The following is a 23,817-nucleotide window of genomic DNA, read 5'->3' on the forward strand; positions in this document are numbered from 1 at the left end:
TCCGGTCCGTTTTTCAGAATGAAGTTACTAATCTGCAGCACTCAAAAAGGGATTTTTTTTTTTTGTTGACGAAAAGAAACAATTTAACAACAAAAAGCAAATTATTATGACCTTGTTATATGTTACTAGAAGGAAGTATATATATATATATATATATATATATATATATATATATATATATATATATATATATATATAAAGTATATATGTATGCAGTACTGTGCAAAGTCTTAGGCCATCATTAGATTTGTTGTTTTAGCAATGCCATAATGACCATATATAATTATTTTTCAGTCTCTTTAAGAGAATACAACCAGAAAATACAGAAAATGCGTATGCAGTATTAAAAACAGAAACAATGCTTCTATAGGCTGTAGTGTTTAGTGTGACCTCCCCTTACATGTGAGCAATAGTAGGAATCTGGCTCTCTTAAACCTAAATTCAATGGAACCCTAGTTAAAATAGATGCTAACATCTGTATTTGTCCGACTATTTTATGTCAAAATGACTGCTGTGAAAAAAGTGAATTGCACCAGGTTTCAGAATTTTACATGTTGTTTAACTCATTGGAAGCTTGCTAATATGTATAAGACCAACTTTCAATCACAACATTCCATTTAAAATGCCAAAGATCACAGAATCTCACAGACATAAAATCATCATTTTGCATTAGCAAGGCCACTTTCAAAGGGAAATCAGCTTTGATCGACTTCAGGACAGTCTCCCCTAAATAATTTAAGATATGCTTAATGCCAAGGGACGTCACACTAAATACTGACTTTTGCCTGTAGAAGTAATTTTGTTCTGAAAATTGTATTTTCTGTTTGTATCTTAATAAAGAGGCCATAAAATAATTAAAGCTGCAAGCAGCGATGAACAGGCCCTTGTGCACCACGCACGTCGGGCTGTGGCGCAGTCGGAGGGCTTGCACGTAGACGTCTTCATACGCAGGCTATTATTGGACACTGCACCAAGTGGTAAAATAACACTTCCTGGGTTCGCTATGTTGAGCTACAAAAACAGCTACTAAGTAAAACACACAGCCACTAATCATAAGTCATGTGTATGATGTGCACAATACACCATGTGAAGCTCATGTAAATCTGATTGTTCCAAAGGTTTGAAACAGCAGTTCTTTAATGCAGAATTACAGCCATCACAGGCATCCGATCAAGGATGAAGGAGACAGTAGTTTGATTTGCAACCTTTAATCTCCATGCATCATCGTAGAGTGTGGTCTAAAACCATAATAATAATACAGTCATTAAACTAGAACTAGAAACAGAAAACTGAGGCACCTTTCCTTATCAGGTATGCTGAATCAATAAACGTTTTCTCCACTAGATAGCAAACTAAGACAACAAATGATTGGAACATGTCTGTTAAAGTTACAGCATGGGGAATGAGCAGACTTTGACGTGGCGTCACGGTAAGGGCGTTTGATGCAGGCTTTAGCTTTTAATAGCTTATCATCACAAAGGTCTTAAGATGACACTGAGTTAATTTGAAAACAATCGACTTAAAATGTAGGAGGGGTTGGTTAAAATATCAGGACTGGAAATGGCCAAAAAAACAGCAAAATTGAGCAGTTTTTCCAAGATGGCCAACTTCCTGTTAGAGTTAGGGTATGGCTCCAAGAAGCTTTTTTGTGCGCTGGACGTAACACATACGCCTCCTGATTTTCATTATTCTATGTCAATTTGGAAGGCGGGGCTTCAATTTTGAAGCCCCAGGTTTTGGTACACCTGAAATTGACTAATTACTGTGGGAGTAATTAGTCAAAGAATGACGCATGTTACTTCCTGTCACCATTAGGTGGCGCTATGACTGTCACTAAATATGAACCTGTACATGTCTTCAGATCGGGACTCTGAACAAGCATATGAAATTTGGAAAAGATTAGAGCATGTTAGAGTCAAGTTATAGGGCTTTGAAATTTCATTGCAAGACATCGAAATCAGCCGCGTCGTCAGGGCAACGCCTTACAACAGAGGGTCACCAACTTCAGAATATACAATCTCCAAGGTCTTGAGGCTTTTCTGAGTTAATTTGAAGGGGCTCTGATCAACGTGTCATCTTTGTTGTTGTATTATGCTTAAGTAGCGGTTTGCCTATAACTTTATAGGATATTACTGGTGAACCTTAATATCTTATGCTCATATAGCAGCTTATTTAAAGATGTTTATTTTGATTTAACTGCTGAATAACATGTTGAGCATTGTTGTAATACAGTTTATTTCCTTTCTTTATTTTCAGACCATAGACAAACACACCCACATACGTCGTAAAGCAATGTAAAGTCCAAAACCTCATTAAAAGAAGTCAAATCAGATCTCTCTCTCCAAGTGCCTTGATTCTCTGACTGGAATCATAGTCCATAATCTGCCGCCTCAACCAGCAATCCTTTCACAGAGGCTCGCCCTCAAACAATGATGATGAAATTGAAACCACGGAACATTTATTTTATGATTGCAAGTTTATTATTGTCTTTTGGGAAGATTTACATGACTGGTTATTCCCCAAATTTGTCAATTTCTCTAATTTAACAAAAGATAATATTTTATATGGTATACCTGTAAAAGATCCAACACATGACCTGGGAATTAATACAATCATCACCCTTGCAAAATTCTTTATACATAAGAACAAAACCCCAAATCTATGTTTTTCATAAGGAGTTGTGTCATTATTTCTCATCTTTAAAATGCATGGAGAAAAAGACTGCTGTGAAGCTTCGCGATTTAATAGAGGAGCTTAACCTCACAGAATTATCCTAGCTTTCTCCCCTTATTTCTTATTTCTTAACTTATTAAGTTTCTTTTTTTTAACTTTTTATTTTTTACTTATGTATTTATTTTCCTTACTCTAATTATTTGGGTAAACTTTTACTGTGATATTTGGACTATTTGTACTGTTGAAACCTATCTTGAGGCTTGTCTGTAGCCTATATGGTTGTATAACCAGTATAATATGCCAAATTGTTTTGTTAATTTGTCAATAAAAAAAAACAAAAAAACTTGACATCTCCAAGGTCTGTAGATGATACTGACTGAATTTGAAACTGCGTCAAAATCCAACTTTGACCCAAAATGGCAGACTTCCTGTTGGACTTGAGGTATGGCTCCACTAGACTTTTTGGTGCGTCTGGTCATGATATACTGTATATGCATACCCAATTGTATTCTTCTATGACAATCTGTATCGAGGGGCTCACTTTTCTTAATTTTCAAGGGGGCGCTGTCGAGCCATTTTGCCCCGCCTTTTTGCAGGACCCATAAAATATCGCATTTTTCACCGGACCTGAAGCGCGTGCATAGTCTCGTGCATGCGTTTCTGTGGATGTTGCGACCGCCAAAAATGCGATTTAAAATGGAGAATAATAATAAGAAGATTAATAATACTGTTTCTATAATTGCACTGTTCGATCATATGTTATATCGAATATTTTGTTACCGGTTATCTGGGAGTTGAAAGAGCTGGAAGAAATTGGCATTTTCCCACCCAAAGCTTTCTTTAACTTTCCTCAACAAACAAAACAAAAACCCCAAACTTTTTAATTTTGCACTTTTATTTTGCATATCATGTGTCACACCGGAAGTTTTCTGCTCAGGTTTCATTCAGTTTCGTGACATGCCAGCGAGTGGAACTTTTCTATCGTTGAACTGGTTTCTTTCCAGGGAGATCGAATCACCGGGACACCAATGTGTCACACTCAAAGTGTTCCGGGCTCAGGGTTTAGCTAGCAGACTTGTATGTTATGCTGGTGTAACACACAACACTGTGTGTTATGTGTTTGTAGTGTCTGTGGTCACTGAGTATCGCCTAAGGTAACGTCTCTCTTTATTTATTGTTACTGTATTTATTCTCTGACACTAACTGTTGACTTCAACACCGACGGCTTGCTGTCATGTCTACTTCCTTTAATGTTAGATAGCTCGTTGTTTTACAGCCGCCGCTGCTGTCTTCTGTTCATTTAGCGGCTGCTTGTATACTACATAGCGAGGTTGAAAGGTTGATCCAAACATTAAAGTGTGCTGGATGTGACTGGTTATACTGTTAGGTCCGTAAATATTTCGACAGTGACACAGTTGTCAAAATGTTGGCTCTGTACACCATCACAATGATATAGAATGAAACAATCGAGATGCACTTGCAGACTTTCAGCTTTAATTCAAGTGGCTGAACAAAAGTATCGTGATTTAATGTTAGGAATTGCAGCCATTTTTATACACAATCCCCTCATTTCAGGGGCTCAAATGTAATTGGACATATTAACATAATCATAGATAAAAATATCCATTTGAATACTTTGTCAAGAGTCCTTTTCAGACTATTTCCTTCTTTGTGATGCTTTACCAGGCTGTTACTGCAGCTGTCCTCAGTTGTTTTTTGTGGGTCTCTCCGCCTTAAGTTTTGTGTTCAGCAAGTGAAATGCATGCTCCATCGGATTGAGATCAAATGATTGACTTGGCCTTTTCAGAATATTCCACTTCTTTGCTTTAAAAAACTCCCAGGCTGCTTTCACACTATGTTTTGTATGTATCACAGTATGTTTCAATCTGTACTGAGAAACGCTGATCAACTTTGCTGAATTTGGCTGAGTCTGAGTAGACGGTATATCTCTGTACACTTTAGACTTCATCTGGCTGCTTCTGTCATGGTGACACCATCAATAAACACTAGTGACCTATTGCCATTAGAAGCCATTCATGCCTCCACCTTGTTATACAGATAATGTGGTTGTTTGGTGTGCCTTGGATCGTAGATAGATAGAAAGCTTTTATTTTCATTTCTCTAGTACATGTACATAAGAAACAAAATTGTGTTTCCCTAAAACCAAAAGTGCAGTGCAGAAAAGGCATGTCAATAAGAGATCTAAAAACATCATAAAAACATTTAATAATAATAAATTAGTGAGGTAAAAATAGTTAAGTAGGGATGCCGACAGTCAGTGTGTGTGCTGTTTCATGAGCTGTTTCAAGCCTTCTCCATACTTTTTTCTTGATCTTAGTTTCATCTGTCTTAAGAACCAGTACGTTCATTTTTTCCTCAGAAATGTTGATTTTGCCACTTCTTGTGATCTCTCTGATAGATTTTCTGTTTTTGTGGTTTAAGGGTTAGTGTTGTTGACCTGTTCCACCTGCATTGAGTGCTTGTCTGACAGCTTGTTGTGGGTTCACCGCAGCAGCTTCCTAATACAAACGCCACACCTGGAATCAACTCCAGACTTTTTACCTGTTCAATTGATGATGAAATAAGAAATTGCCCACACCTGTCCATGAAACACTTTTTGAGTTAATTGTTCAATTGGTTTTCATCCCTTTTAAAAAGAGGGGGGTACATGTTAAAAAGCTGTTATCCCTAAATCCTTTCTCTAATTTGGATGCAAATACCCTCAAATTAAAGCAGAGAGTCTGAACTTTAAACCCATATTTATCATATAACTGTATCTTCCTGTTAAAAGCGCGGCTGTGGCTCAGGAGGTAGAGCGGTCGTCCTCCAATTGGAAGATTGGCGGTTCGATTCCCGGTTTCCTCCAGTCCACATGTTGATGTGTCCTTGGGCAAGACACTTAACCCCAGTGTATGAATGTGTGTGAATGAGTGAATGAGTTGTAGTGTAAAGCGCTTTGAGTGGTCGTCCTTGCCGCTGTCGCTAAGTGCTGCTCATGGAGGAATTTTTCAGTCTCTTTAAATTAAATTAAAAGAGTAAAAAAATGAAAAGTTCCTTGAGATCAATCAATCAATCTTTATTTACAACTTTAAAAATTTACTTTTTTCACAACAAAGGTCATCTCAAGGCACTTTTCATTAAGGGCACTAATTTAACAACTTTTGTTGTGATTTGGCATTATAGAAATAAAGATTGATTGATTGATCTTGAATATGTTTTGGTAATCTCTAAACCTTACATACTGCTTACTGTGAAAGGCAGTTTGTTCTGAGAGACTATCAAACCCCTCACATGTACATGGACAGCTGTTGTGTTGCCGTTAGTTTGTGATGTTTTCTTTTCCTCTCCTTTCGCCTACCAGCATGTAGCAGCAGATGATCCTTGCCGCTGAGGCTGTCTGACTGACTGATCCTCATCATCATCAGCTGGTTGAACAACAGCTTCTGTGACTGACACTCAGCACAGCAGGATGTCCGACACTGGGAACCAGTCCTGCCTGATGGGAGCAGAGGATGCCATCTCCTTCCTTGTATGAACCTCTCTCACAATTCACAGCTTGATAGCCGTTTATTCTCTCTGTAAATGTATTTGGCTGGATTCATGTAGTGCTTTTCTTTGTCCTTAGTTTCCACATGTTTGAGCTTTAGAAAAAATCAATGAACGATTACTTTTATTAAACAGAAATACAAAGCAATCCGGTTGCACTTTCTCCAAATTGAAGAAAGTGACGATTTGCTGCTGTTCTTTAGAACATATAAGACTTCTTAGGCTCTGGGAAATAATTCAGATATTTTGGGTATTTTATAGACCAAACAATTTATAGAATACCCATCAGATCAAATGATATGAACACAATGGATTGTTACAGCCCACTGTGTAACCATACAGTAATGTAGCCGCTTGTCTGATGCATCATCAATAATTGACATGTTAATGTTTTTGATTAATATGCATTGTCTTCTTAAATAAATAAATCTACAATCTACAATAAAATACCCCCTCAAATATATGATTATTTCAAAATGCCATAGTATTTTTCTTTTTCCTATTATGATGAAATGGTTTGGAGCTGATTAGTCACTGTATGGTGACTTTGTCAAAAATTCATTACAGAAAACTTGATCCAATCACATCCCTGCAGAGACTGAATTTGAATTTAGGCGTATATTTTGAACATGAGAATACAAACAGATACATAAAGACAACAAACAAAACAAGAATAATAATATTCAAAAAGGAGTAGGAGGAAGTATATACTGATAAATTCCTACCCCTTTCTCACTACTCAATTAACTCATCATTTATAAACAACTATCCAGCGTCAAAAATAAATAAAACCAACTTTTTCAAATATTCTTTAGCATATCTTATTAAACTGATTTATATTAGTACTTTGTTTTGACTACATATCCAGACAATTCCATAAATTCACACCTTATACACATACTCTTCACTGTTGAACACAATGTTTTTTTATTGAAACTCTCCTTTTAAATTATACCCCTCTCTCTGTCACGGAACATTTTTGTATATTATTTCTTGCTTTAAAGATAATTTGTGCAGTCTTAAATCTTACTCAGTTTTACTCCATGAACCTTAAAGCATGTGACCTAAAAATCAGTGTGTTTACATGTTTACAATATCCTACATTGTTTACTATCCTATTTGCTCTTTTTGTGTAGTATGCATAATTGTTGTAAGTTGCTTATATAGGTGTTGGCCCATACTTCCACACAGTAATTCAGATATATTAATATAAGGATATAAGAGTGTCCAGTGATTTATGATACAGTATTGTAGACACAAGGGATGTATTTGGTTGTACGCCTGGCACCTGCTTGTCATTCTGTTTGCTTGTAGCAGAGTGACTGAGTAGGGGGGGGGTGATAATTTCTGTTTGACCGCTGTCGCTACACTTTATTCCTCTTTATAACATCCATGCAAAGCATTTATGTCTAGAAAAGTGTTTTTACCATCGGGTCACATAAAGGGAATCAAAAAGTCTGTAAGATTCATCCTCCAGGGAACATGAATGTCTGTACAAAATTACACAGCAATCTATTCAGCTGTTGTTGAGATATTTGTCTTGTAGTGGAGAATCTAACTATTGACACATTGACTGTCTTGGTCCATAGGTGTGTGTGTTTCATGTGTGGGAGGAATGGGCTGGCCTCGGTCAGGTGGAGGACTACCTGAGTGTTTTGGAGTACCTGCTGTGGGTCTTCACCCCTCTGGCCATTGTCTTCATCTTGCCCTTCCTTATTGTCATCCTCCTCTACCTCTCTATACTCTTCCTTCATGTGTACAAGGTACGCAAACACTCTGTCCATCATCTGCACTGTGTGAAGTGTGAACTAGAGTTTATGTCCGTTAACACATTTTGCCATCAGCCATTCAATCAGTAAAGACTTATCAGCAGTAAATTCTTCAGGTGGACCAGAAAGTACCAAACCAGCCACCTCAGGATGCAAGAATTTCACTAAGAATATCTAACAATTAAGTGTTCTCTACATATAATTAGCTCACTGAGAGGTAATGAGTTCAATATGATCTATTAATGTCCAATATTAACCTATTAAATTAGTATTGTGCATTTGCAAGAAACATATTAGAAGGGTATATAGTTTAAGTCTAACCAGATCTGTTATTTGACAGTTATGTCAGTCGTACAGAAGAATAAGGAGTTATGATCAAAACAATGGAAATATGATCTTTCACTGTTGTACTGCCACTAGACACTCCACACTGTATCTCTCCTGATGTTTTAATCTAACAGAGAAAGAATCAGTTGAGGGAGGCTTACTGCAACAACCTGTGGGATGGAGCCAGGAAGACCCTGGCTATTCTGTGGGATGGACATGGAGCTATATGGCATGGTAAGACAACACTGGCTTGTTTTACTGATGATTTGTGGCAGCTTTTTAGATGCTGTGCATTCAGATAGCATTTAGAGTACTGCTTGAAAGTTTGTGAATCCTTTAGAATTTGCTCTATTTCTCCATAAGTATGACCTGAAACCTCATCAGATTTCCATACAAGTCCTAACACTAGATAGGGACATCAGTTTAACAAATGAGACAAAAACCTTACACTTGTTTGTTTATCATTGAGGAAATGATCCATTATTACATATTTGTGTGTGAATCTCTAGGATTATCAATTCATTTGAAGGGTACTTGAGTGTTTTAATCAATGGGTTGACAATCAAGTGTGAGTCTTGGAGGCCCTGTCTTATTCAAAGAAGAGAAATCTGGATCTTCACGATCAAAGTCTGAGCTTTACAGCAAGGAAAGTGGCTTCAGTCTCTTGCAGTGGCTACAGTCAATGTTCATGAGTCCAACATCAGGAGAACATCCAACATTAATTGATATACATGGCAGAGTTGCAAGGAAAAAAGACACTTCTCTCCAAAAATAACATTGCTGCTGTCTATGGTTTGTTTAAGACCACGTGGATAAGCCAGAAGCCAGGTGGACAAATAATCTGTCGACGGATTAGACCAAAGTCTAACTTTTTGGCTTGAATGAGAAGCATTTTGTTTGGTGATGAGCAAGCACTGCATTCATACATAAAAACCTCATCTGTGAAACGTGGTGGTGGCAGTACGATAGTTTGGGCCTGCTTTGTTGCGTCTGGACCAGGACGGCATTCAATCATTGATGCAGCTATGAGTTCTGAGTTGTATCAGTCGGTTGATGAACTGAAGCTCAACAGAAAGTGGGTCATGAAATAAGACCATAAACACACAAGTTGTTTTACCAAAGAATGATTACAGAAGAAAGTTAATGTTTTGAATGGTTGGGCCAAAGTCATGACCTTAATTCTATAGAAATACTGTGAAAGGATCTGAAGTGGGCAGTTCATGCCAAGAAGCCCACCAACACTTGAGACGGTTCTGTAAGGAGGATTGGGCTAAAATTCCAGAAATAGTTGTTTGAAAGCAGGGGGTCACATACTTTTGCCTCACACAAATATGTAAGATGGATCATTTTCCTCAATAAATAAATACATAGTATTAATATTAGTTTCATTTGTTTAATTGGGTTCTCTAGTTTCAGGACTAGTAAAAAAATCTGATCATGTTTTGGTCACAATTGTGCCAAAACACAGCAAATTCTTAAGGGTTTACAAACTGTTATCAGCACTGTATACAACTGTTAATGACATCTATCTATCTACTAAAGGAAGGTGGACACATGATACATTTAATAATTATAAACTTTGAATAAACCAGAGATCAGAAAGCTGCTCTGCTCTGTGCAGGGGTAGGGTGGACTTTATTTGTGTATTATTTTATTTTTAATGCAGCCCTTTTTTTTAGGCTATTTGAAATGAGAAAAGAACATTTATTTACTATTATGGTTTACTTTCACAATCACTGTATCCATTTTTCTATGCGTTGAAGTAGCGGCTGTTGGACAAGTAATCGGCCCAGTCTGAACAGGCTACTGCAATACTGTTTAAGATCCCGGATGAAATTATGGTCCCAAAGACACTCATTATACAGTACCAGCCAAAAGTCTCTACTGATCTACTGATTCAAGGTTTTTCTCTATTTGAGGGGATTTTTACATTGCAGAACAATTCTGAAGACATTAAAACTATAAAATAACACATATGAATCATGTAGTAGATAAAAAGGACAAAAAACAAATCAACGTGTTATATTTTGGATTCCTTAAAGTAGCCACTGTTTGCTTTGAAGAAAGCTTCGCACAATCTTGGCACTTTTCAGGTATTTTCATGAGGTAGTCACAGCTTTTGTTGGCTGATTGTACTTCATTCAGTGGTCCATATCAATTAGGTTTAAGTCAGGTGATTGAGGAGACCACGTCATCTGATACAGCATTCCATCACTCTTTGTCTTGGTCAGATAGCCTTTACATAGATATGGGTGTTTTGGGTTATTGTCCTTGTTGGAAAACAAGTGATGGTCCTGCTAAGCATAAACCAGATGAGGTGGTGTATTGCAGAATGTTGTGGTAGCCATGCTGATTAAGTGTGCCCTGAAATCTAAATACATCACCAACAGTGTTACCAGCAAAGCCCCCAACACCCACATTTCTCCATGCACAGCTTTTGACATTTTCTATAGTTTTGATGTCCTCAGTATTGTTCTACAATACTGAGGACATCAAATGTCGATGTGTCCTTGGGCAAGACACTTAACCCCTAATTGCTCCCGTTGCTGTACCAACTGTGTACGAATGTGAGTGAATGGTTAGCTTCCTCCTGATGTGCAGGTTGGTATGAATGTGAGTGAATGGGGTGAATGAGATGTAGTGTAAAGCGCTTGGAGTGGTCGAAAAGACTAGAAAGGTGCTATATAAGTACAGTCCATTTACCATTTAGAAAATAGTAAAAATGGTAATGACATTCATGTTCACTTGAGGACGTGTCCTACAGACCTTTGTTATTCCATGGCTTTTCTTACAGCACCACCCACTGTGAGCGTTAGTTCTACGCACAAGATTTAAGCAGCCTAAACAAGGGTTTTAATGGAGTAACATGTATGCTTTGTGTACTTTGACCCGTGTTCCAGGCTATGAAATCTATGGGATGGAGAAGATCCCTGACAAAGGACCAGCGCTGATAGTGTACTATCACGGAGCCATTCCTATCGACTACTACTACTTCCTGGCCAGTCTTATCATCCAGAAGGGACGAACCTGCCACTCTGTTGCTGACCATTTTCTCTTCAAGGTCCCAGGTACTCAACTGTTTCACACATGCACACACAAATACACATTGTAAAGAGTCAGCAAAGTACAGGTTGGGCAGTTCAATCATCCATCTCAACCTCCCCTTAATGGCCACCTGGGCACTTAAAATTACATTCCACTGTAACACATAATCGTGCGTGCCTTCCTTGTAAACAGGAATGGAAGACGTGTGCCGGAGAAATAGCTCTGCAAACTGTGGTAGAGAGAGAAAAGGTCCAGGTAGTTTAATCCTTCATTCAGCTCAATTAAACATAAGACAATGACACTACAATAAAGTGGAAGTGATCAGTGATCAGAGCAGACTATTGCTGCTGGTCCAACTGACTTATGTGACTGTGTTTTTACTGTTAATTCCTCTTAACGTGAGTATATATACTCTCATTTGGTGTTTTGATGAAGGTGGTGGGGAGCACTTTCTAACACATTGGTCCAACATTTCCCATAGGTGTTCAGTTGGGATGATATCTAGTGACCGTGTATATAAACTGACTATTTATAAATATCTTTTATTCATTTAATTGAAATATTGCTTATTGAAGTAATAGTTTAACTCCCTGGCTGATGACATCCTCTGGCATAATTCATGTTAAATCATTTTTGTTTTTATTTCTGTGACGGTGCAACAGCTGAGACAGCGTTCACAGCACGGGTCATTTTTCCTCATTCTTTGTCTTTCTCAGGACCTTTAATTCCACTAACACTAAATAATAATCTGTGTTTCTGTTGATCTATTTCTGAGAGCGGGACCTCAGTCTGAGAGCTCGTAAAGTTCTTATTCTTAGTCTTTAGTGCCATTTTCATGAATGGAGCTTCTCCACAACCTGCCGGTCGTCTGACCTTATATGGTATTTTGGGGGCGTCATTCATGTTAATTTACTATTCTTTGGAACGCACGTTCATTTAGAACAGGTGGGATTCATCATGTTTACAATGGTCATTTACGACTGTTTCCTGGTGATACGAGTGTTTGCTGAATCAGACGTGGCACACTCGTAAATTCCACCTCACGAAAAAAGTACGACAGATTTAAGAAGAAAAATACGAACATGTTCTTGCATCTGGCCCAATGTCTACACCAGAACCAATATCTGTATCACCAACCCTGCATCCATGGATATTACTGTTACCATTGAACATTCAATAAAAATTTCAATGACAAGAATACCTGCAGCTTGGAAGGTCAGTATGCTAAGGCACTTCCTTAGTTTTATTGTAAGTAAATACATTTTTTGTAATATCACATGAGAACTTAATAATGCCACTATCTAGCTTCATGGAAGGGACCTTACCCTGAAAGGAAATTTGAGGCAAGCAAGTTTGCACACATGTAAAAATATACAGTACTTTTTCACATGTAAAAATATACAGTACTTTTTCACATGTAAAAATATACAGTACTTTTTCACATGTAAAAATATACAGTACTTTTTCACATGTAAAAATATACAGTACTTTTTCACACATACAAATAATCTAAAAATACAATTATGACAATGTAGGAAAAGGGTTGAAGCTCACAAGGATTAAAGGCAGTGGCTGGTTAACTGGCCAGCTGGCCAAACATATCTAACACCACTAAGGCAGATCAGAAGTATCAAACGTGTAAGTGCATTAACCTGTCCATACATGAGGTAAACTAACTATTTATTGTACTGTAGCTTCTGGAACAAGACCAAACATCCTTCTGTTTGTTTTATATACAGGTAATCTAAAACGCATTAGATTAAAGTATTCATAGACGACTGTGGGGTCATTGATTATCTTACAGTATATGCCTTTTGAGGACATTAGTAGTTCAGTATTAAGCTATACTTTTAAGGCCTGATTTATTAAGATCCCAAATAGTGGGTACTAAATTGCGTGCACAGTGCAATAGATTGCGCGTTTCGTTTGCGTGCGTTTTGCAGGTGATCTACTAAGAATAACTGTGTAAATGAAAACAGGTGCAACAGGTGCAGACAGCAGTATTTAAATGAGGGTTTTGTGTCTTTATGGAGAGTTTGGACGAGCAGAAAGCTGCAAGAACAAAATGAAATGTGATCAGGTTCTAGTGGAAGAGGTTAACTAATATATTGAGTTATAACAAAAACTAATATTACCAGAGAAACCCACATATGGAGAGTATTAGTGACAAAGTCAATGCTGTTAGTAAAACCACAAATATTCCAAAAATATTAACACAGGTGGAAAAACTCTGTCCTGTGTGTATTCTGTCATTGTGTCTCCGTCTCCTCCTCTCTACAGTAACAGCTGGTTAATATCTGTCCTTCAAAGGTATTATTTATAGACACAGTTAGCATCAGAAATAATACCTTCAGGTTTGGTAAATCACAATGCGTGTGCTAAATAACATATTTACATTTTCTCCTCCCTGTATTTTGCACACTGGGGTTAAAACGTCTCATATTACATATTCATTATGACAAACGTACTAAATGGACAGTGTGTACTATCTTGCACAGCTGAAAGACGCAAACCTCAGTGCGCTGCGTTAGTAGATCAGCTTGCACATTTTTTGCGGGTGATGTCAAGTTTGCACACGTTTCTACACACGCAGACCTTTAGTAAATCAGACCCTTTGTGTTTTGCCAGTATTTAATAATTGATTCTAGGTTTTGTGTCCTTCAACAAAAAGAGTATAATACCGCATTCATGTTATGCAACCAAGACTGTGGAATATACAGAGAACCAATCAATTCTTATTTATGAATCAATGTTTAGCAGAAGAAAATAAAAGTTGTACTGGCCTCAAGTAAACCAACTCCTTATGTCTTCTGTTATAGAATTTAGTAAAGAAGAGAATTCACATCCCACCCAAATATTTCATATTCTCTGGTTTCCAGTACTGTATGATTAACTGTATGGCTGCACTTTCGGGTTGATTTATTTTATAGCCTGAGAAACTGTTAAATTATTTAATAATTTCTAAGGATTTTGGTACAGAGAATGATGGAGTGGACCGAGCATACATGCTTAGTTTGAAAATATGATCACCAATATCTTTGTGTCTTCGAATGGCGTATGCTATGTTAATTCTGTCAGCCATGACTGTACAGTCAATCCCTGGAACCTTATTGATTACCTCTATACATCACACAACTCATGAAAGCTCTGAATGATCAGGGTTCAGTGTGTTGTCTGCCATTAGTCTGTAATTTATGACTCTATGGTCTCCTAATTTGACACAGTGACCATCTCAAAATACTTAATATCCTGTAGTCTGACCCTGGTATCAACCTAAGAATCCTCTACAATAAGAATACCATGTATTTGATGCTAACTTTCAGTATTATTTGACACTGTTACTTAATCATGCTCATGTAATCAATCAATCAAGACTTTTGGGTGGCACATTCATATCCATGGTATACATCTGGGTCTATGTATTCATGTAAATAATTTCTTCGTCACTTATTTTTAAATACCATTTAATATGTTTGATATGTTAATATCGTATCTTGTCTCCCTTACCCTCTGCCTTTTTTTTCTTGTATATCCTTACCCTCTCTCATCTTGTCCGGTTCATCCAGGTTTCAAGTTACTGTTGGAGGTGTTCAGTGTGATCCATGGTCCTCAGGAGGAGTGTGTGCGGGCTCTGAGGAGTGGTCACCTGTTGGGGATCTCTCCAGGAGGAGTGCGGGAGGCTCTGTTCAGTGATGAGACCTACCCTCTCCTGTGGGGCAAACGCAAAGGCTTCGCACAAGTTGCCATTGACTCTAAAGTGGTGCGTTGTTTTTCCTGAAATCTACTGTCACTGTCTGTCAGTACTTTTGTTAAAGTTTCAGCCCGGAATGCATGTCACTGTAGGTTACATGGACATCATCAGATATACTATACTTGTGTGCTTTGCATTTTCCTGGTGGATTACTTTTTGTTCATGCCAAATTCGACTGTTAACAAATGCTAATTTTCCAGTGGTTTAAAATGCTGTGTAGTGTTTCAGCATCTGATAAGCCTTTATATGCATTATTCTGTAGCTCCAACTCAACTTTGTGGATTGTATTTCCTTGTCTCAATGATACTTTAAAGGATAGGTTTACAATTTTTCAAAACGTCAGGTAAGTGACCAGATGAGCACTGCACTGAAAAAGGTTTTCCTCTCCTGTTCATGCTGACCACTCAGTCCAGTCAAGAAGCACTACAGTAACAGACGTAGAAGGAGCCATCCTTTTTAGTTATACTTTGAATAGGTACATGTGCAATTTTGCATTGTATAAAGACTCCCTCTCTAATCTTCTCCATCTCTTTATGTGTTCTCTTTCTTTCAGCCAGTAATTCCCATGTTTACTCAAAATTTGCGGGAAGGCTTCAGATCTCTTGGAACACTCGGTAAGTGTAGAAAAAATTACAATTACTAAGATAACATCAGCTAACTCTCTCTGACACTCAGTGGCGCCAGGCATGACGCGTGTCTTTGCTAGTCTAAGACCAACGTATTTGTCTCAACACGTTGTCTAAATAGCACTTGCACTCATCTGCGTGCCTGTGTGTGTGTTGGTCTCAAAATGAGGTGTGGTCAGGCATTGCGCAATTGACCAACAAAAACCTGGTCTAAGGTCAATGCCACATATTTTACTGTTATTTTGAGGCGCATCATCAAGATTTGAATAGGTGGGTGCACAATGTGCGTACACAAAAAACCCATAGTTTCACTTTGACGGCAGGTTCTTGTGATCCTCAATAAGAAGGATGATGAGCTCAACCTGGTGTTGATGATTCTGATTGTTGTGTTTGTGAACTCTGGGAATGTGAAGTGTTTTGGCTGTGGGAAATAGTGTCATGTAGCCCGAGCCTGCCTGTAGAAAATCCCCTCTGCTAATAAAACACAGCGTGAAGATGCGAGAGGAAACACAAAGGGACAGACTGGACATAAAGGTGAAGGGACAAAAGACACACAGCAGAGTAGGGGAGAACGGGGTTGGTTGTCACATTCATCACATCTCGGTCCCTAGAGGGCGCTGATAAAAAGTTTAGGTACTGAAAGTTTCAGAATTTAGGTGAGATGTTTCTTCAGAGATCATTTCTGGAGTAAACCACTTGACATTGAGGTGAGAAGACGTTGAAAATGTAAATATCCAATTCTTCATTGTTTCTCTTCTGGGCTTTTACACAATGAGTTTATAATAAAACAATTATTATAATTAAAAAGTATGAAGAGAGAGTGAAAAACGCTACGCTAAAATATGTGGTTGTTAGCTTAGCTGGTAGCAAAAAATCCAATTTGGGGATGTTTGTCACTTTCTCTTTGGGGTTGGTTGTCACATGTTGGCATATATACATATATAGTGTGATATATCTAGTTCCTTCTTTCTTTTAAGATAGCAGAATGAACAAGAACGTTGTCAGGAAGACAAACAAGAGCCAGACTCCTCCTGATGTAAAGCTCAGAGCAGTCAGAGAGGTGAAAATAGATATTATTGTAATATAAGGACAAAAAATGCACTTATAGGAATGATTTTTCCTGTTTGTGTTCTCTTGGTGCAGGAGATGTGTTAGGTTGTTGTATTTCAATAAAACTAAACACAAGTGCACAAGATATATTTGATGGCTCATATCTCTTGAACAAAATCAGCTGAAGGAGAGTAAGACCACTCTGTTCCTACCTGATACTTTAGGCTTCCCTTACAAATTCAAAGGGAATCTATTCAGTATATGGTTTGTGAGGAATTCAAAGTAAAGTAAAAAGTGTGACTGCCAACCCCCGTTCTCCCCTACTGAAGGCGTACGTTGACAGTGTGATGGCCCAGCTTCCGGCAACGACTACAAAACTGGACCAAATCAAAGAGGCTCAAAACAAAGATGATACATGCAGACGCCTCAGGGCGCACTCACACTAGGGCCAGTTGTTCCGTACCGTGCTGAAGCACGGATGTCCCCCCTCACCTGTCCCCCGCTGGCCCGCACTCACATTACCTCAAACCCAAGTGTACTCAAGCACGGTTACCTCCAACACGTTGCGCAAAAACATATAGACAGTTTACTCTCATAAAACATGCACAGGTGTGTGTTGGCGTGCTGTGCGCCGGTAAAACACAACACAGCCGATCAATTAACACAACGCACTATGATTATAAAGTCCAAGCTTGTTCTTCTGAGTCATGCCTGTGTAGTATGCAGTACTAGATACTTGTATAAAAAAGACTCTAGTAAAAGCAGACGTCCTGATTCAACTCTTTACTCCAGTAAAAGTAAGACTTAGTTTAATGACTTAGAAGTCGCCAAATGACTTACTTTAACGAACTTCATTAGTTTATATAATGCAGATTTGTAAAATATGACTTTTATGAAGGTCACAGTCACAGACAATAAACTTAGCATTTCATAATTGTGGTAGCAGCGGTGCAGCAGATGTGATGAAGTCCACGCAGCACGCTGGATGCAAACTAATATTAAGCCTATAGCCTTTTCATTATAATGTCGATGGACATAAATTGATTTCTTTTGCCTTAATAATGATACAATAATACACAAAAAATGGTCGGATTGGGAACCCATACATACATAATGTATCCGTGTTGCATTGAGTGTTGCATGCGTGACCAAGTGTACCGTGCCTAAGCACACCTCTTCCAAGCGTACCGTACCAGGGAAGTGTACCGTACTCAAAAACTGTACACTTGCACTCACACTAGCCAAATAATCTGGATTTTAGGGGGCAAACGTGCTTGGGCACGGTACGATTGCCTAGTGTGAGTACGCCATCAGTGGCCTCATAAAAAGGGGGTGGCCGGATCACAGGAGACAAGTCCACGAACTGTTACTTCCCTATTGGCCAGAGTGGTCAGATCTGCATGAGGCTGAAGGACTGATTATGAAAGGTGAGAGGCTGCTTATTCCAGCCCACATGAGACAGGATGTACTGCAGAAACTTCACCAAGAGCATCAAGGAATCAACAAATGCCTTGCCAGAGCAAGAGAATCGGTCTGGTGGCCAGGTATCACATCCCAAATAAAGCAGATGGTGGAACGATGTGACACCTGTGCTATGGAAACCCCAACACCAGTTCAACCACTTATCACGACAAACTTACCGTAGACCAGTAAAGTAGTAGTAGACCATGGCAAAGAGTGGGGGCTGACCTCTTCCAGTGGAGAAATGGAGATTATCTGGTCTTAGTTGACTATTTCTCCAGATATATAGAGGTGTGCAACTTGACCAGCAGCACGTCAGCCAAACAAGTGATTGACAGGTGCAAAGCTGTCTTCGCAAGGTCCGGGTGCCCAGAGGTTCTGATCTCAGATAACGGCCCACAGTTTGCTCAGTTTGCAATCGACTTTGACTTCAAGCATGTGACAAGTAGCCCCAGATATCCACGCAGCAATGGAGAAGCTGAAAGGGCTGTAAACACTATTTAGTTACTTCTCGACAAGGAAGGGGACTTTCACAAGGCTTTGCTGGCGTACAGGGCTATGCCCCTCGCTCAAAGGAGCTCCCCAGCACAACTCATGATGGGGAGGAGGATCCGGACCCCGGTTCCCATCTCATCTGGACAGCTACAGCCACAGTGGCCAGACCTGCAGTCAGTTAGGGAGAAGGATGCAGCCCTGAAAACACAGCAACAGCAAGCCTTCAACCGGTGACACCGTGCACACTCTGCCCACTCTGACTCCTGGGCAGAAGGTTTGGATTATGTCTTCAAAGACGCAAGGTATTGTTGTTCACAACGCGCAGGGAGAGTGGTTAACCCTCCAAATAGACTGGACATTTGGAAAAAGAAAAAAAAGAATAACAGTGTTTCTTATTATGTTCTAAATAAGTCATGCTCCTAGCTGAAAATGCAGTTGTCATAAGTGATAATGATTTTAATTATGCAGCCCATACATCAATGGAGGGAGTAGACAGGAGTCCAGGATGTCTTGCATTGAAAAGGTTTATTTACTTGATCAAGGAGAAATGAGCGAATGATCAGTACATGTTATGTTCTGATGCTCCCTTCAATTCTGAAGTTTCTCTCCTCCGGGGATAGACTTTAAACCACACAGATAATGCCACAGGTTGAGCCATGCCCAAATATGGGCAGACCAACACATCTACAATATACAGAATGTAGTCTACTGGTCTATAGACAAAACATTGCTTAGACGACACTCAGGTCCTTTGTCCTACATCTAACACACCTCTGACTCCAGTTACCTTTACCCCATTCAGGGAAAACAGTCAAAGACATATCTGACCTCGGCTGCTATAGCAACACTATCAGAATGCCTCCTGTTTTCCCCAAAAGGAGCAGACTCACTGCTTACCACTATCTCAAGGGGAGACAGTGTCTAAACCCAATATTTGGTGTGGCCTTGCTATGACCGCAAAGCCTAGTTTGACCCAGTGCATATTAGTTATGGAAAATTCCCTAACAATCCCCTCTTATTGATCATGAGATCAATACTGACTACCCATACTCTAGGCATTACAGTGGCAAGACTATCCACGGAGTACCCCAGAACGGAAACAGCATTTACAGTACAAATCCACAATAGTCACATAAGATAAAATCAAATGGTATTGAAAACATAATATCACACAGTAACATCATTCAGTTACAACCCAGGGAGAAAAATAAAAATGACATTTTTCATTTCATGAAAATCATAACATTCCCCTCTTATGTACCACATATACCTCTTCTGTCACATAACACATGAGTTCCGCCTTCCGGCCAACAAGGACAGTGGAATGAAGAACCCCTGAAACACTGAAGTATTAAAGGAGCTCAGGACGGACATCAGTCACATGCACCTATCTCACAGAAGCTATACTTCCCTAAAGATCCTGAAAAAGCAAACAAGAACCCTGTGCTGACTACTCCTATTCTAGCGAGGGGCTTAAGGCCACGCCTCGATGGTATGGAGGAAACAAGACCTATGCGTTTACCCTATCTCATCTCAAAAGGAAACCTTACACTTTAAAAGGTGGTACATACACATACATGTGATTACAGCAATACAGCAAAATACTCATCTCATCCCTGAAAAGGAAAAAGTTAAATCACAATAACAATTTTAATCATTTCACACATTAATTTTTGCACTGACGAGTCTTCAACCCATGTACTTAACGTACAGTCAAGGGTCACCAACCATGGAGAGGTTACTAGCACTTTCGATGCATGGTGGCATGGAATCCTTCAATTTCATCCTCGTAAATCCTCTTCATCAGTTGTAGTTTTTTCCATTGCATTCAAATACACATTTATGAAATCAAAATCACATACAACATTCTCTATAATCGAAACAAAAGTAATGACTCTGGTTATTCAAATTAGAGAAATGTTTAACTGTACTTCATTAAACAAAAATGATTAAAGTGATTAATAGTGTCATTTTGAATTTTCGAACACACAATAAATCTTGAATCATTAAAACAATGAAACCCTGAAAGGAAAACAAAACAAGGAGTACATGAACACACAGAAGAATCTGAGTTTCATCTGCAGACAGCAGTTGATACGCATCTGCCTCAGTTTAACACTCAGACAAATCACACCTCCCACTATCTGACTCCCTGATTCATTCATCTAAATACTTTTGCTTACAGACCTGAGGTCTCCTCCTCCTCGTCATCATCCTCCAGGGAGACGTCATCCAGCCCAAGACGCTGTATCCACTCCTCAAAGCCTCGAAAATCATAATAGAACATTGTCACATTATTGTTAACATTTGCATCAACAGTTGTACACACTTGGGGTGCTTGAATGACGGATTTAGTGGTTTTCTTCACCATCAGCTTAATCAGCCAACTCATACAGGCAAAGAGGAGGATGATGAGGAGGAGAACGATGACCAGCAGTGTAGTCAAAAGCTTGATCAGGCCGGACCCCCATGGCACGAAGATACCTGAAAAATCTCCAAAATTAAACCGATGGTTAACATGTAATTCCTTTATGCCTAATGCAGTTTCATGAACCATATCCATCACTTCAGCTGTCGCATCAGAAATGTAAGAACAACATTCAGAGCCTATAATTTTACAGGTGCCACCTTGTGATGCAAGCAGGAGGTCAAGAGCCATTCTGTTCTGCAGAACGACAGTTTTGACTTCCTGTAACTCCTTATGTTCAGCCAACATAGCTCTACTAGAGGCATTCAGGTGACTTTCCAAGACCTTAGATAAAGATACAAGTTCCTGTTGTGACACATAAACACCATAACTGTAGAGGTATGTACTGTTGAGGAACTTCGAGTGTGAATTTTACCTTCATCCTTCCAGGCTTAATTAACTCTGTCTCCACCAACCTCTTATCATAGGTGGCTCACGTCCACTTTCTTTTCGTAAAGATGTCAGGTCTTGCAACATAGCAATCATCTACTTTACATCTATCAGTGGGACACTTAAAAACAACCGAGTTCACAGGTCGTTTTGTACGAAACAGAGCTGAAGGTGCTGGACCTCCAGTATTTTCTGGCTCCATTTTAGCAACATAATCACCTTGTTTTTCAGTTCCATGTGCATTTTTGTTGCTAATGAGCTTCAAAAAGTTAATTACTCCGTCCTTACATTCAGAGTCTATTACCTGGTTTGTTTCTCCAGGGCTGTCCCGCAGAGGGCGCCCCCTCTTCGAGGACTCTGTAACTATGACCGTATCACAAGCAGAGAAGCCTCCCTGCTCTCCGTCTCCTGAAACTTCCAGACCTGTAACTTGGCCCAGCCCACCTAGCAGGAGTGAAAATATGAGTAATCGTTTGATTACCTGACATTGACCTGCACATCCTCTCTGGCGGCTGGGGGGGCAAGTCTGCATCTTGTGGCATGAATCCATTCTGCCTTGCTTTCGACCTTTAAAGCTGTCCTGGTTGTCAGCAGCACCTGGTACGGCCCTTTCCACCTAGGACACAAAGACACTTTTTCCAAAGATTTGATTAGTACATAGTCACCCTCCTTAAAAGGATGAATTGGTTCCTCTGATGGTTTGGGGAGCCTCTTGGATACCTGCAAATGATATTTTCTCAAAATCTCTATTTTTACAAATGGACCTGATGGGGGTTCCAAATGGTCATGTCGCACAGTGCTGTTCTGTTTTCTGGTCTGTTGGCATATCAAGCAACTTTCAACATGTGTTTGTGAGACCTGTGTGATACCCGGTGCAAACCATTGTGAGCGAATAACATCATTGATCACCCCTCTTCCGACATGCGCTGGTCCGTGTGTGACACGTGCCAGTACATGTAGGAGAGCTCGAGGACAAACTGGTCGACCATCAGGGTGGAGCCACAAGCTAAACTCCGCATCAACTGTACAACCTTTTCTCAACCAAGGACTACGCTCCCTATCATCAGCGTGATTTTGCAGCATCACGACATCATTAACGGAGGGTAGCGAAAATGGATGGACAGGCTGTGTGGAGGCACACTGACGTACCATGGAGGAAGAGGAAGTCGCTGCTTGTTTGGCTGTGATATCAGCCATTGCATTTCCTTGTGAAATAGGATCATTTTCCTGAGTGTGAGCAGCACATTTCACAATTGCAAGCTGTAACGGGCGCATAATGTGGTCTAGCAGGTCATTTACCAACGCATGATGTTGTAATGGCCTGCCAGACGATGACACAAACCCTCTCATTTTCCATAACTGACCTAGTGAGGGCATATAGTTCTGCTGCCTGTGCTGAAGTGCCAGGCGGCAGAGCTCGTGCTTCTAAAACTTCCCAATCATTTACTACTGCATAGCCAGCTAGGTGAACGTTGTCAGATGGTCTGCTAGCTGAACCATCAGTGTAAAGAATCATTTCAGAGTTAGGTATTGGTGTCTGCAATAGGTCTGGCCTTGGTGATGTACACATATCAATAGTAGCAATGCAATCATGCTCATATTCGGTTGTGTCAATTAGTGGAAGGAGAGTGGCTGGATTTAGGGGGGGTGAGCGCTTTAAAGTTATGTGTGGGCTGGATTATGAAGTATGGTTGCCTCGTAACCTGAACGTCGAGCTGCTGTCATGTGTTGAGTAGCTGATGTGTTTAAAACGTGTAATACTGCATGCGGAACGTGCATGACACAGTCATGAGCCAGTACAATGGGGGCGGACTTATCAAGCAGAATAGCAACAGAGGCCACTGCTCTAAGGCAACCCGGCATACCAAGGACTACAGGTGTCAGTCGAGACGAGTAGTACGCCACAGGTAGTGAGACCCATGTTTCTGTACTAGAATGCCTGTAGCAAAGCCTTCTCTCTCATGTACATGTAGATGGAATGGCTGATGATAGTCTGGCAATCCTAATGCTGGAGCCATGGTGAGAGCATGCTTTAAGTTCTGAAAAGCTTTGTGCATGTCATCAGTCCATTGAACCGCAGGGAGAGCTGACTACAGCGTGGCTGCTCGCAATACAGAGTCCATAGCCGCATACTCAAAAATCCAGTGTCTGCAATAGTTCGTCATCCCTAAGAATGAAAGCATGCCCTTCTTAGTTCTGGGGGGGGGCATATTGACC

The 23,817-nt window shown here is 39.7% G+C and overlaps 1 protein-coding gene across 1 annotated transcript in view; it reads left to right on the forward strand.

Annotated features, from left to right (window-relative positions):
- The first annotated feature begins 3,691 nt into the window (after positions 1-3,691).
- The window catches only part of tmem68 (transmembrane protein 68), a 29,774-nt gene continuing 9,648 nt past the window's right edge, over positions 3,692-23,817 (forward strand). The window contains exons 1-7 of the mRNA XM_062428630.1: positions 3,692-3,827; positions 6,035-6,202; positions 7,809-7,982; positions 8,450-8,549; positions 11,216-11,383; positions 14,927-15,120; positions 15,665-15,725. Coding sequence (XP_062284614.1) covers positions 6,143-6,202; positions 7,809-7,982; positions 8,450-8,549; positions 11,216-11,383; positions 14,927-15,120; positions 15,665-15,725 — 757 coding nt within the window. The 5' untranslated portion in view covers positions 3,692-3,827; positions 6,035-6,142. The remainder of the gene's footprint in view (positions 3,828-6,034; positions 6,203-7,808; positions 7,983-8,449; positions 8,550-11,215; positions 11,384-14,926; positions 15,121-15,664; positions 15,726-23,817) is intronic.

Source organism: Scomber scombrus, chromosome 11 (genome assembly GCF_963691925.1).
Source record: "Scomber scombrus chromosome 11, fScoSco1.1, whole genome shotgun sequence".
NCBI lineage: Eukaryota > Metazoa > Chordata > Actinopteri > Scombriformes > Scombridae > Scomber > Scomber scombrus.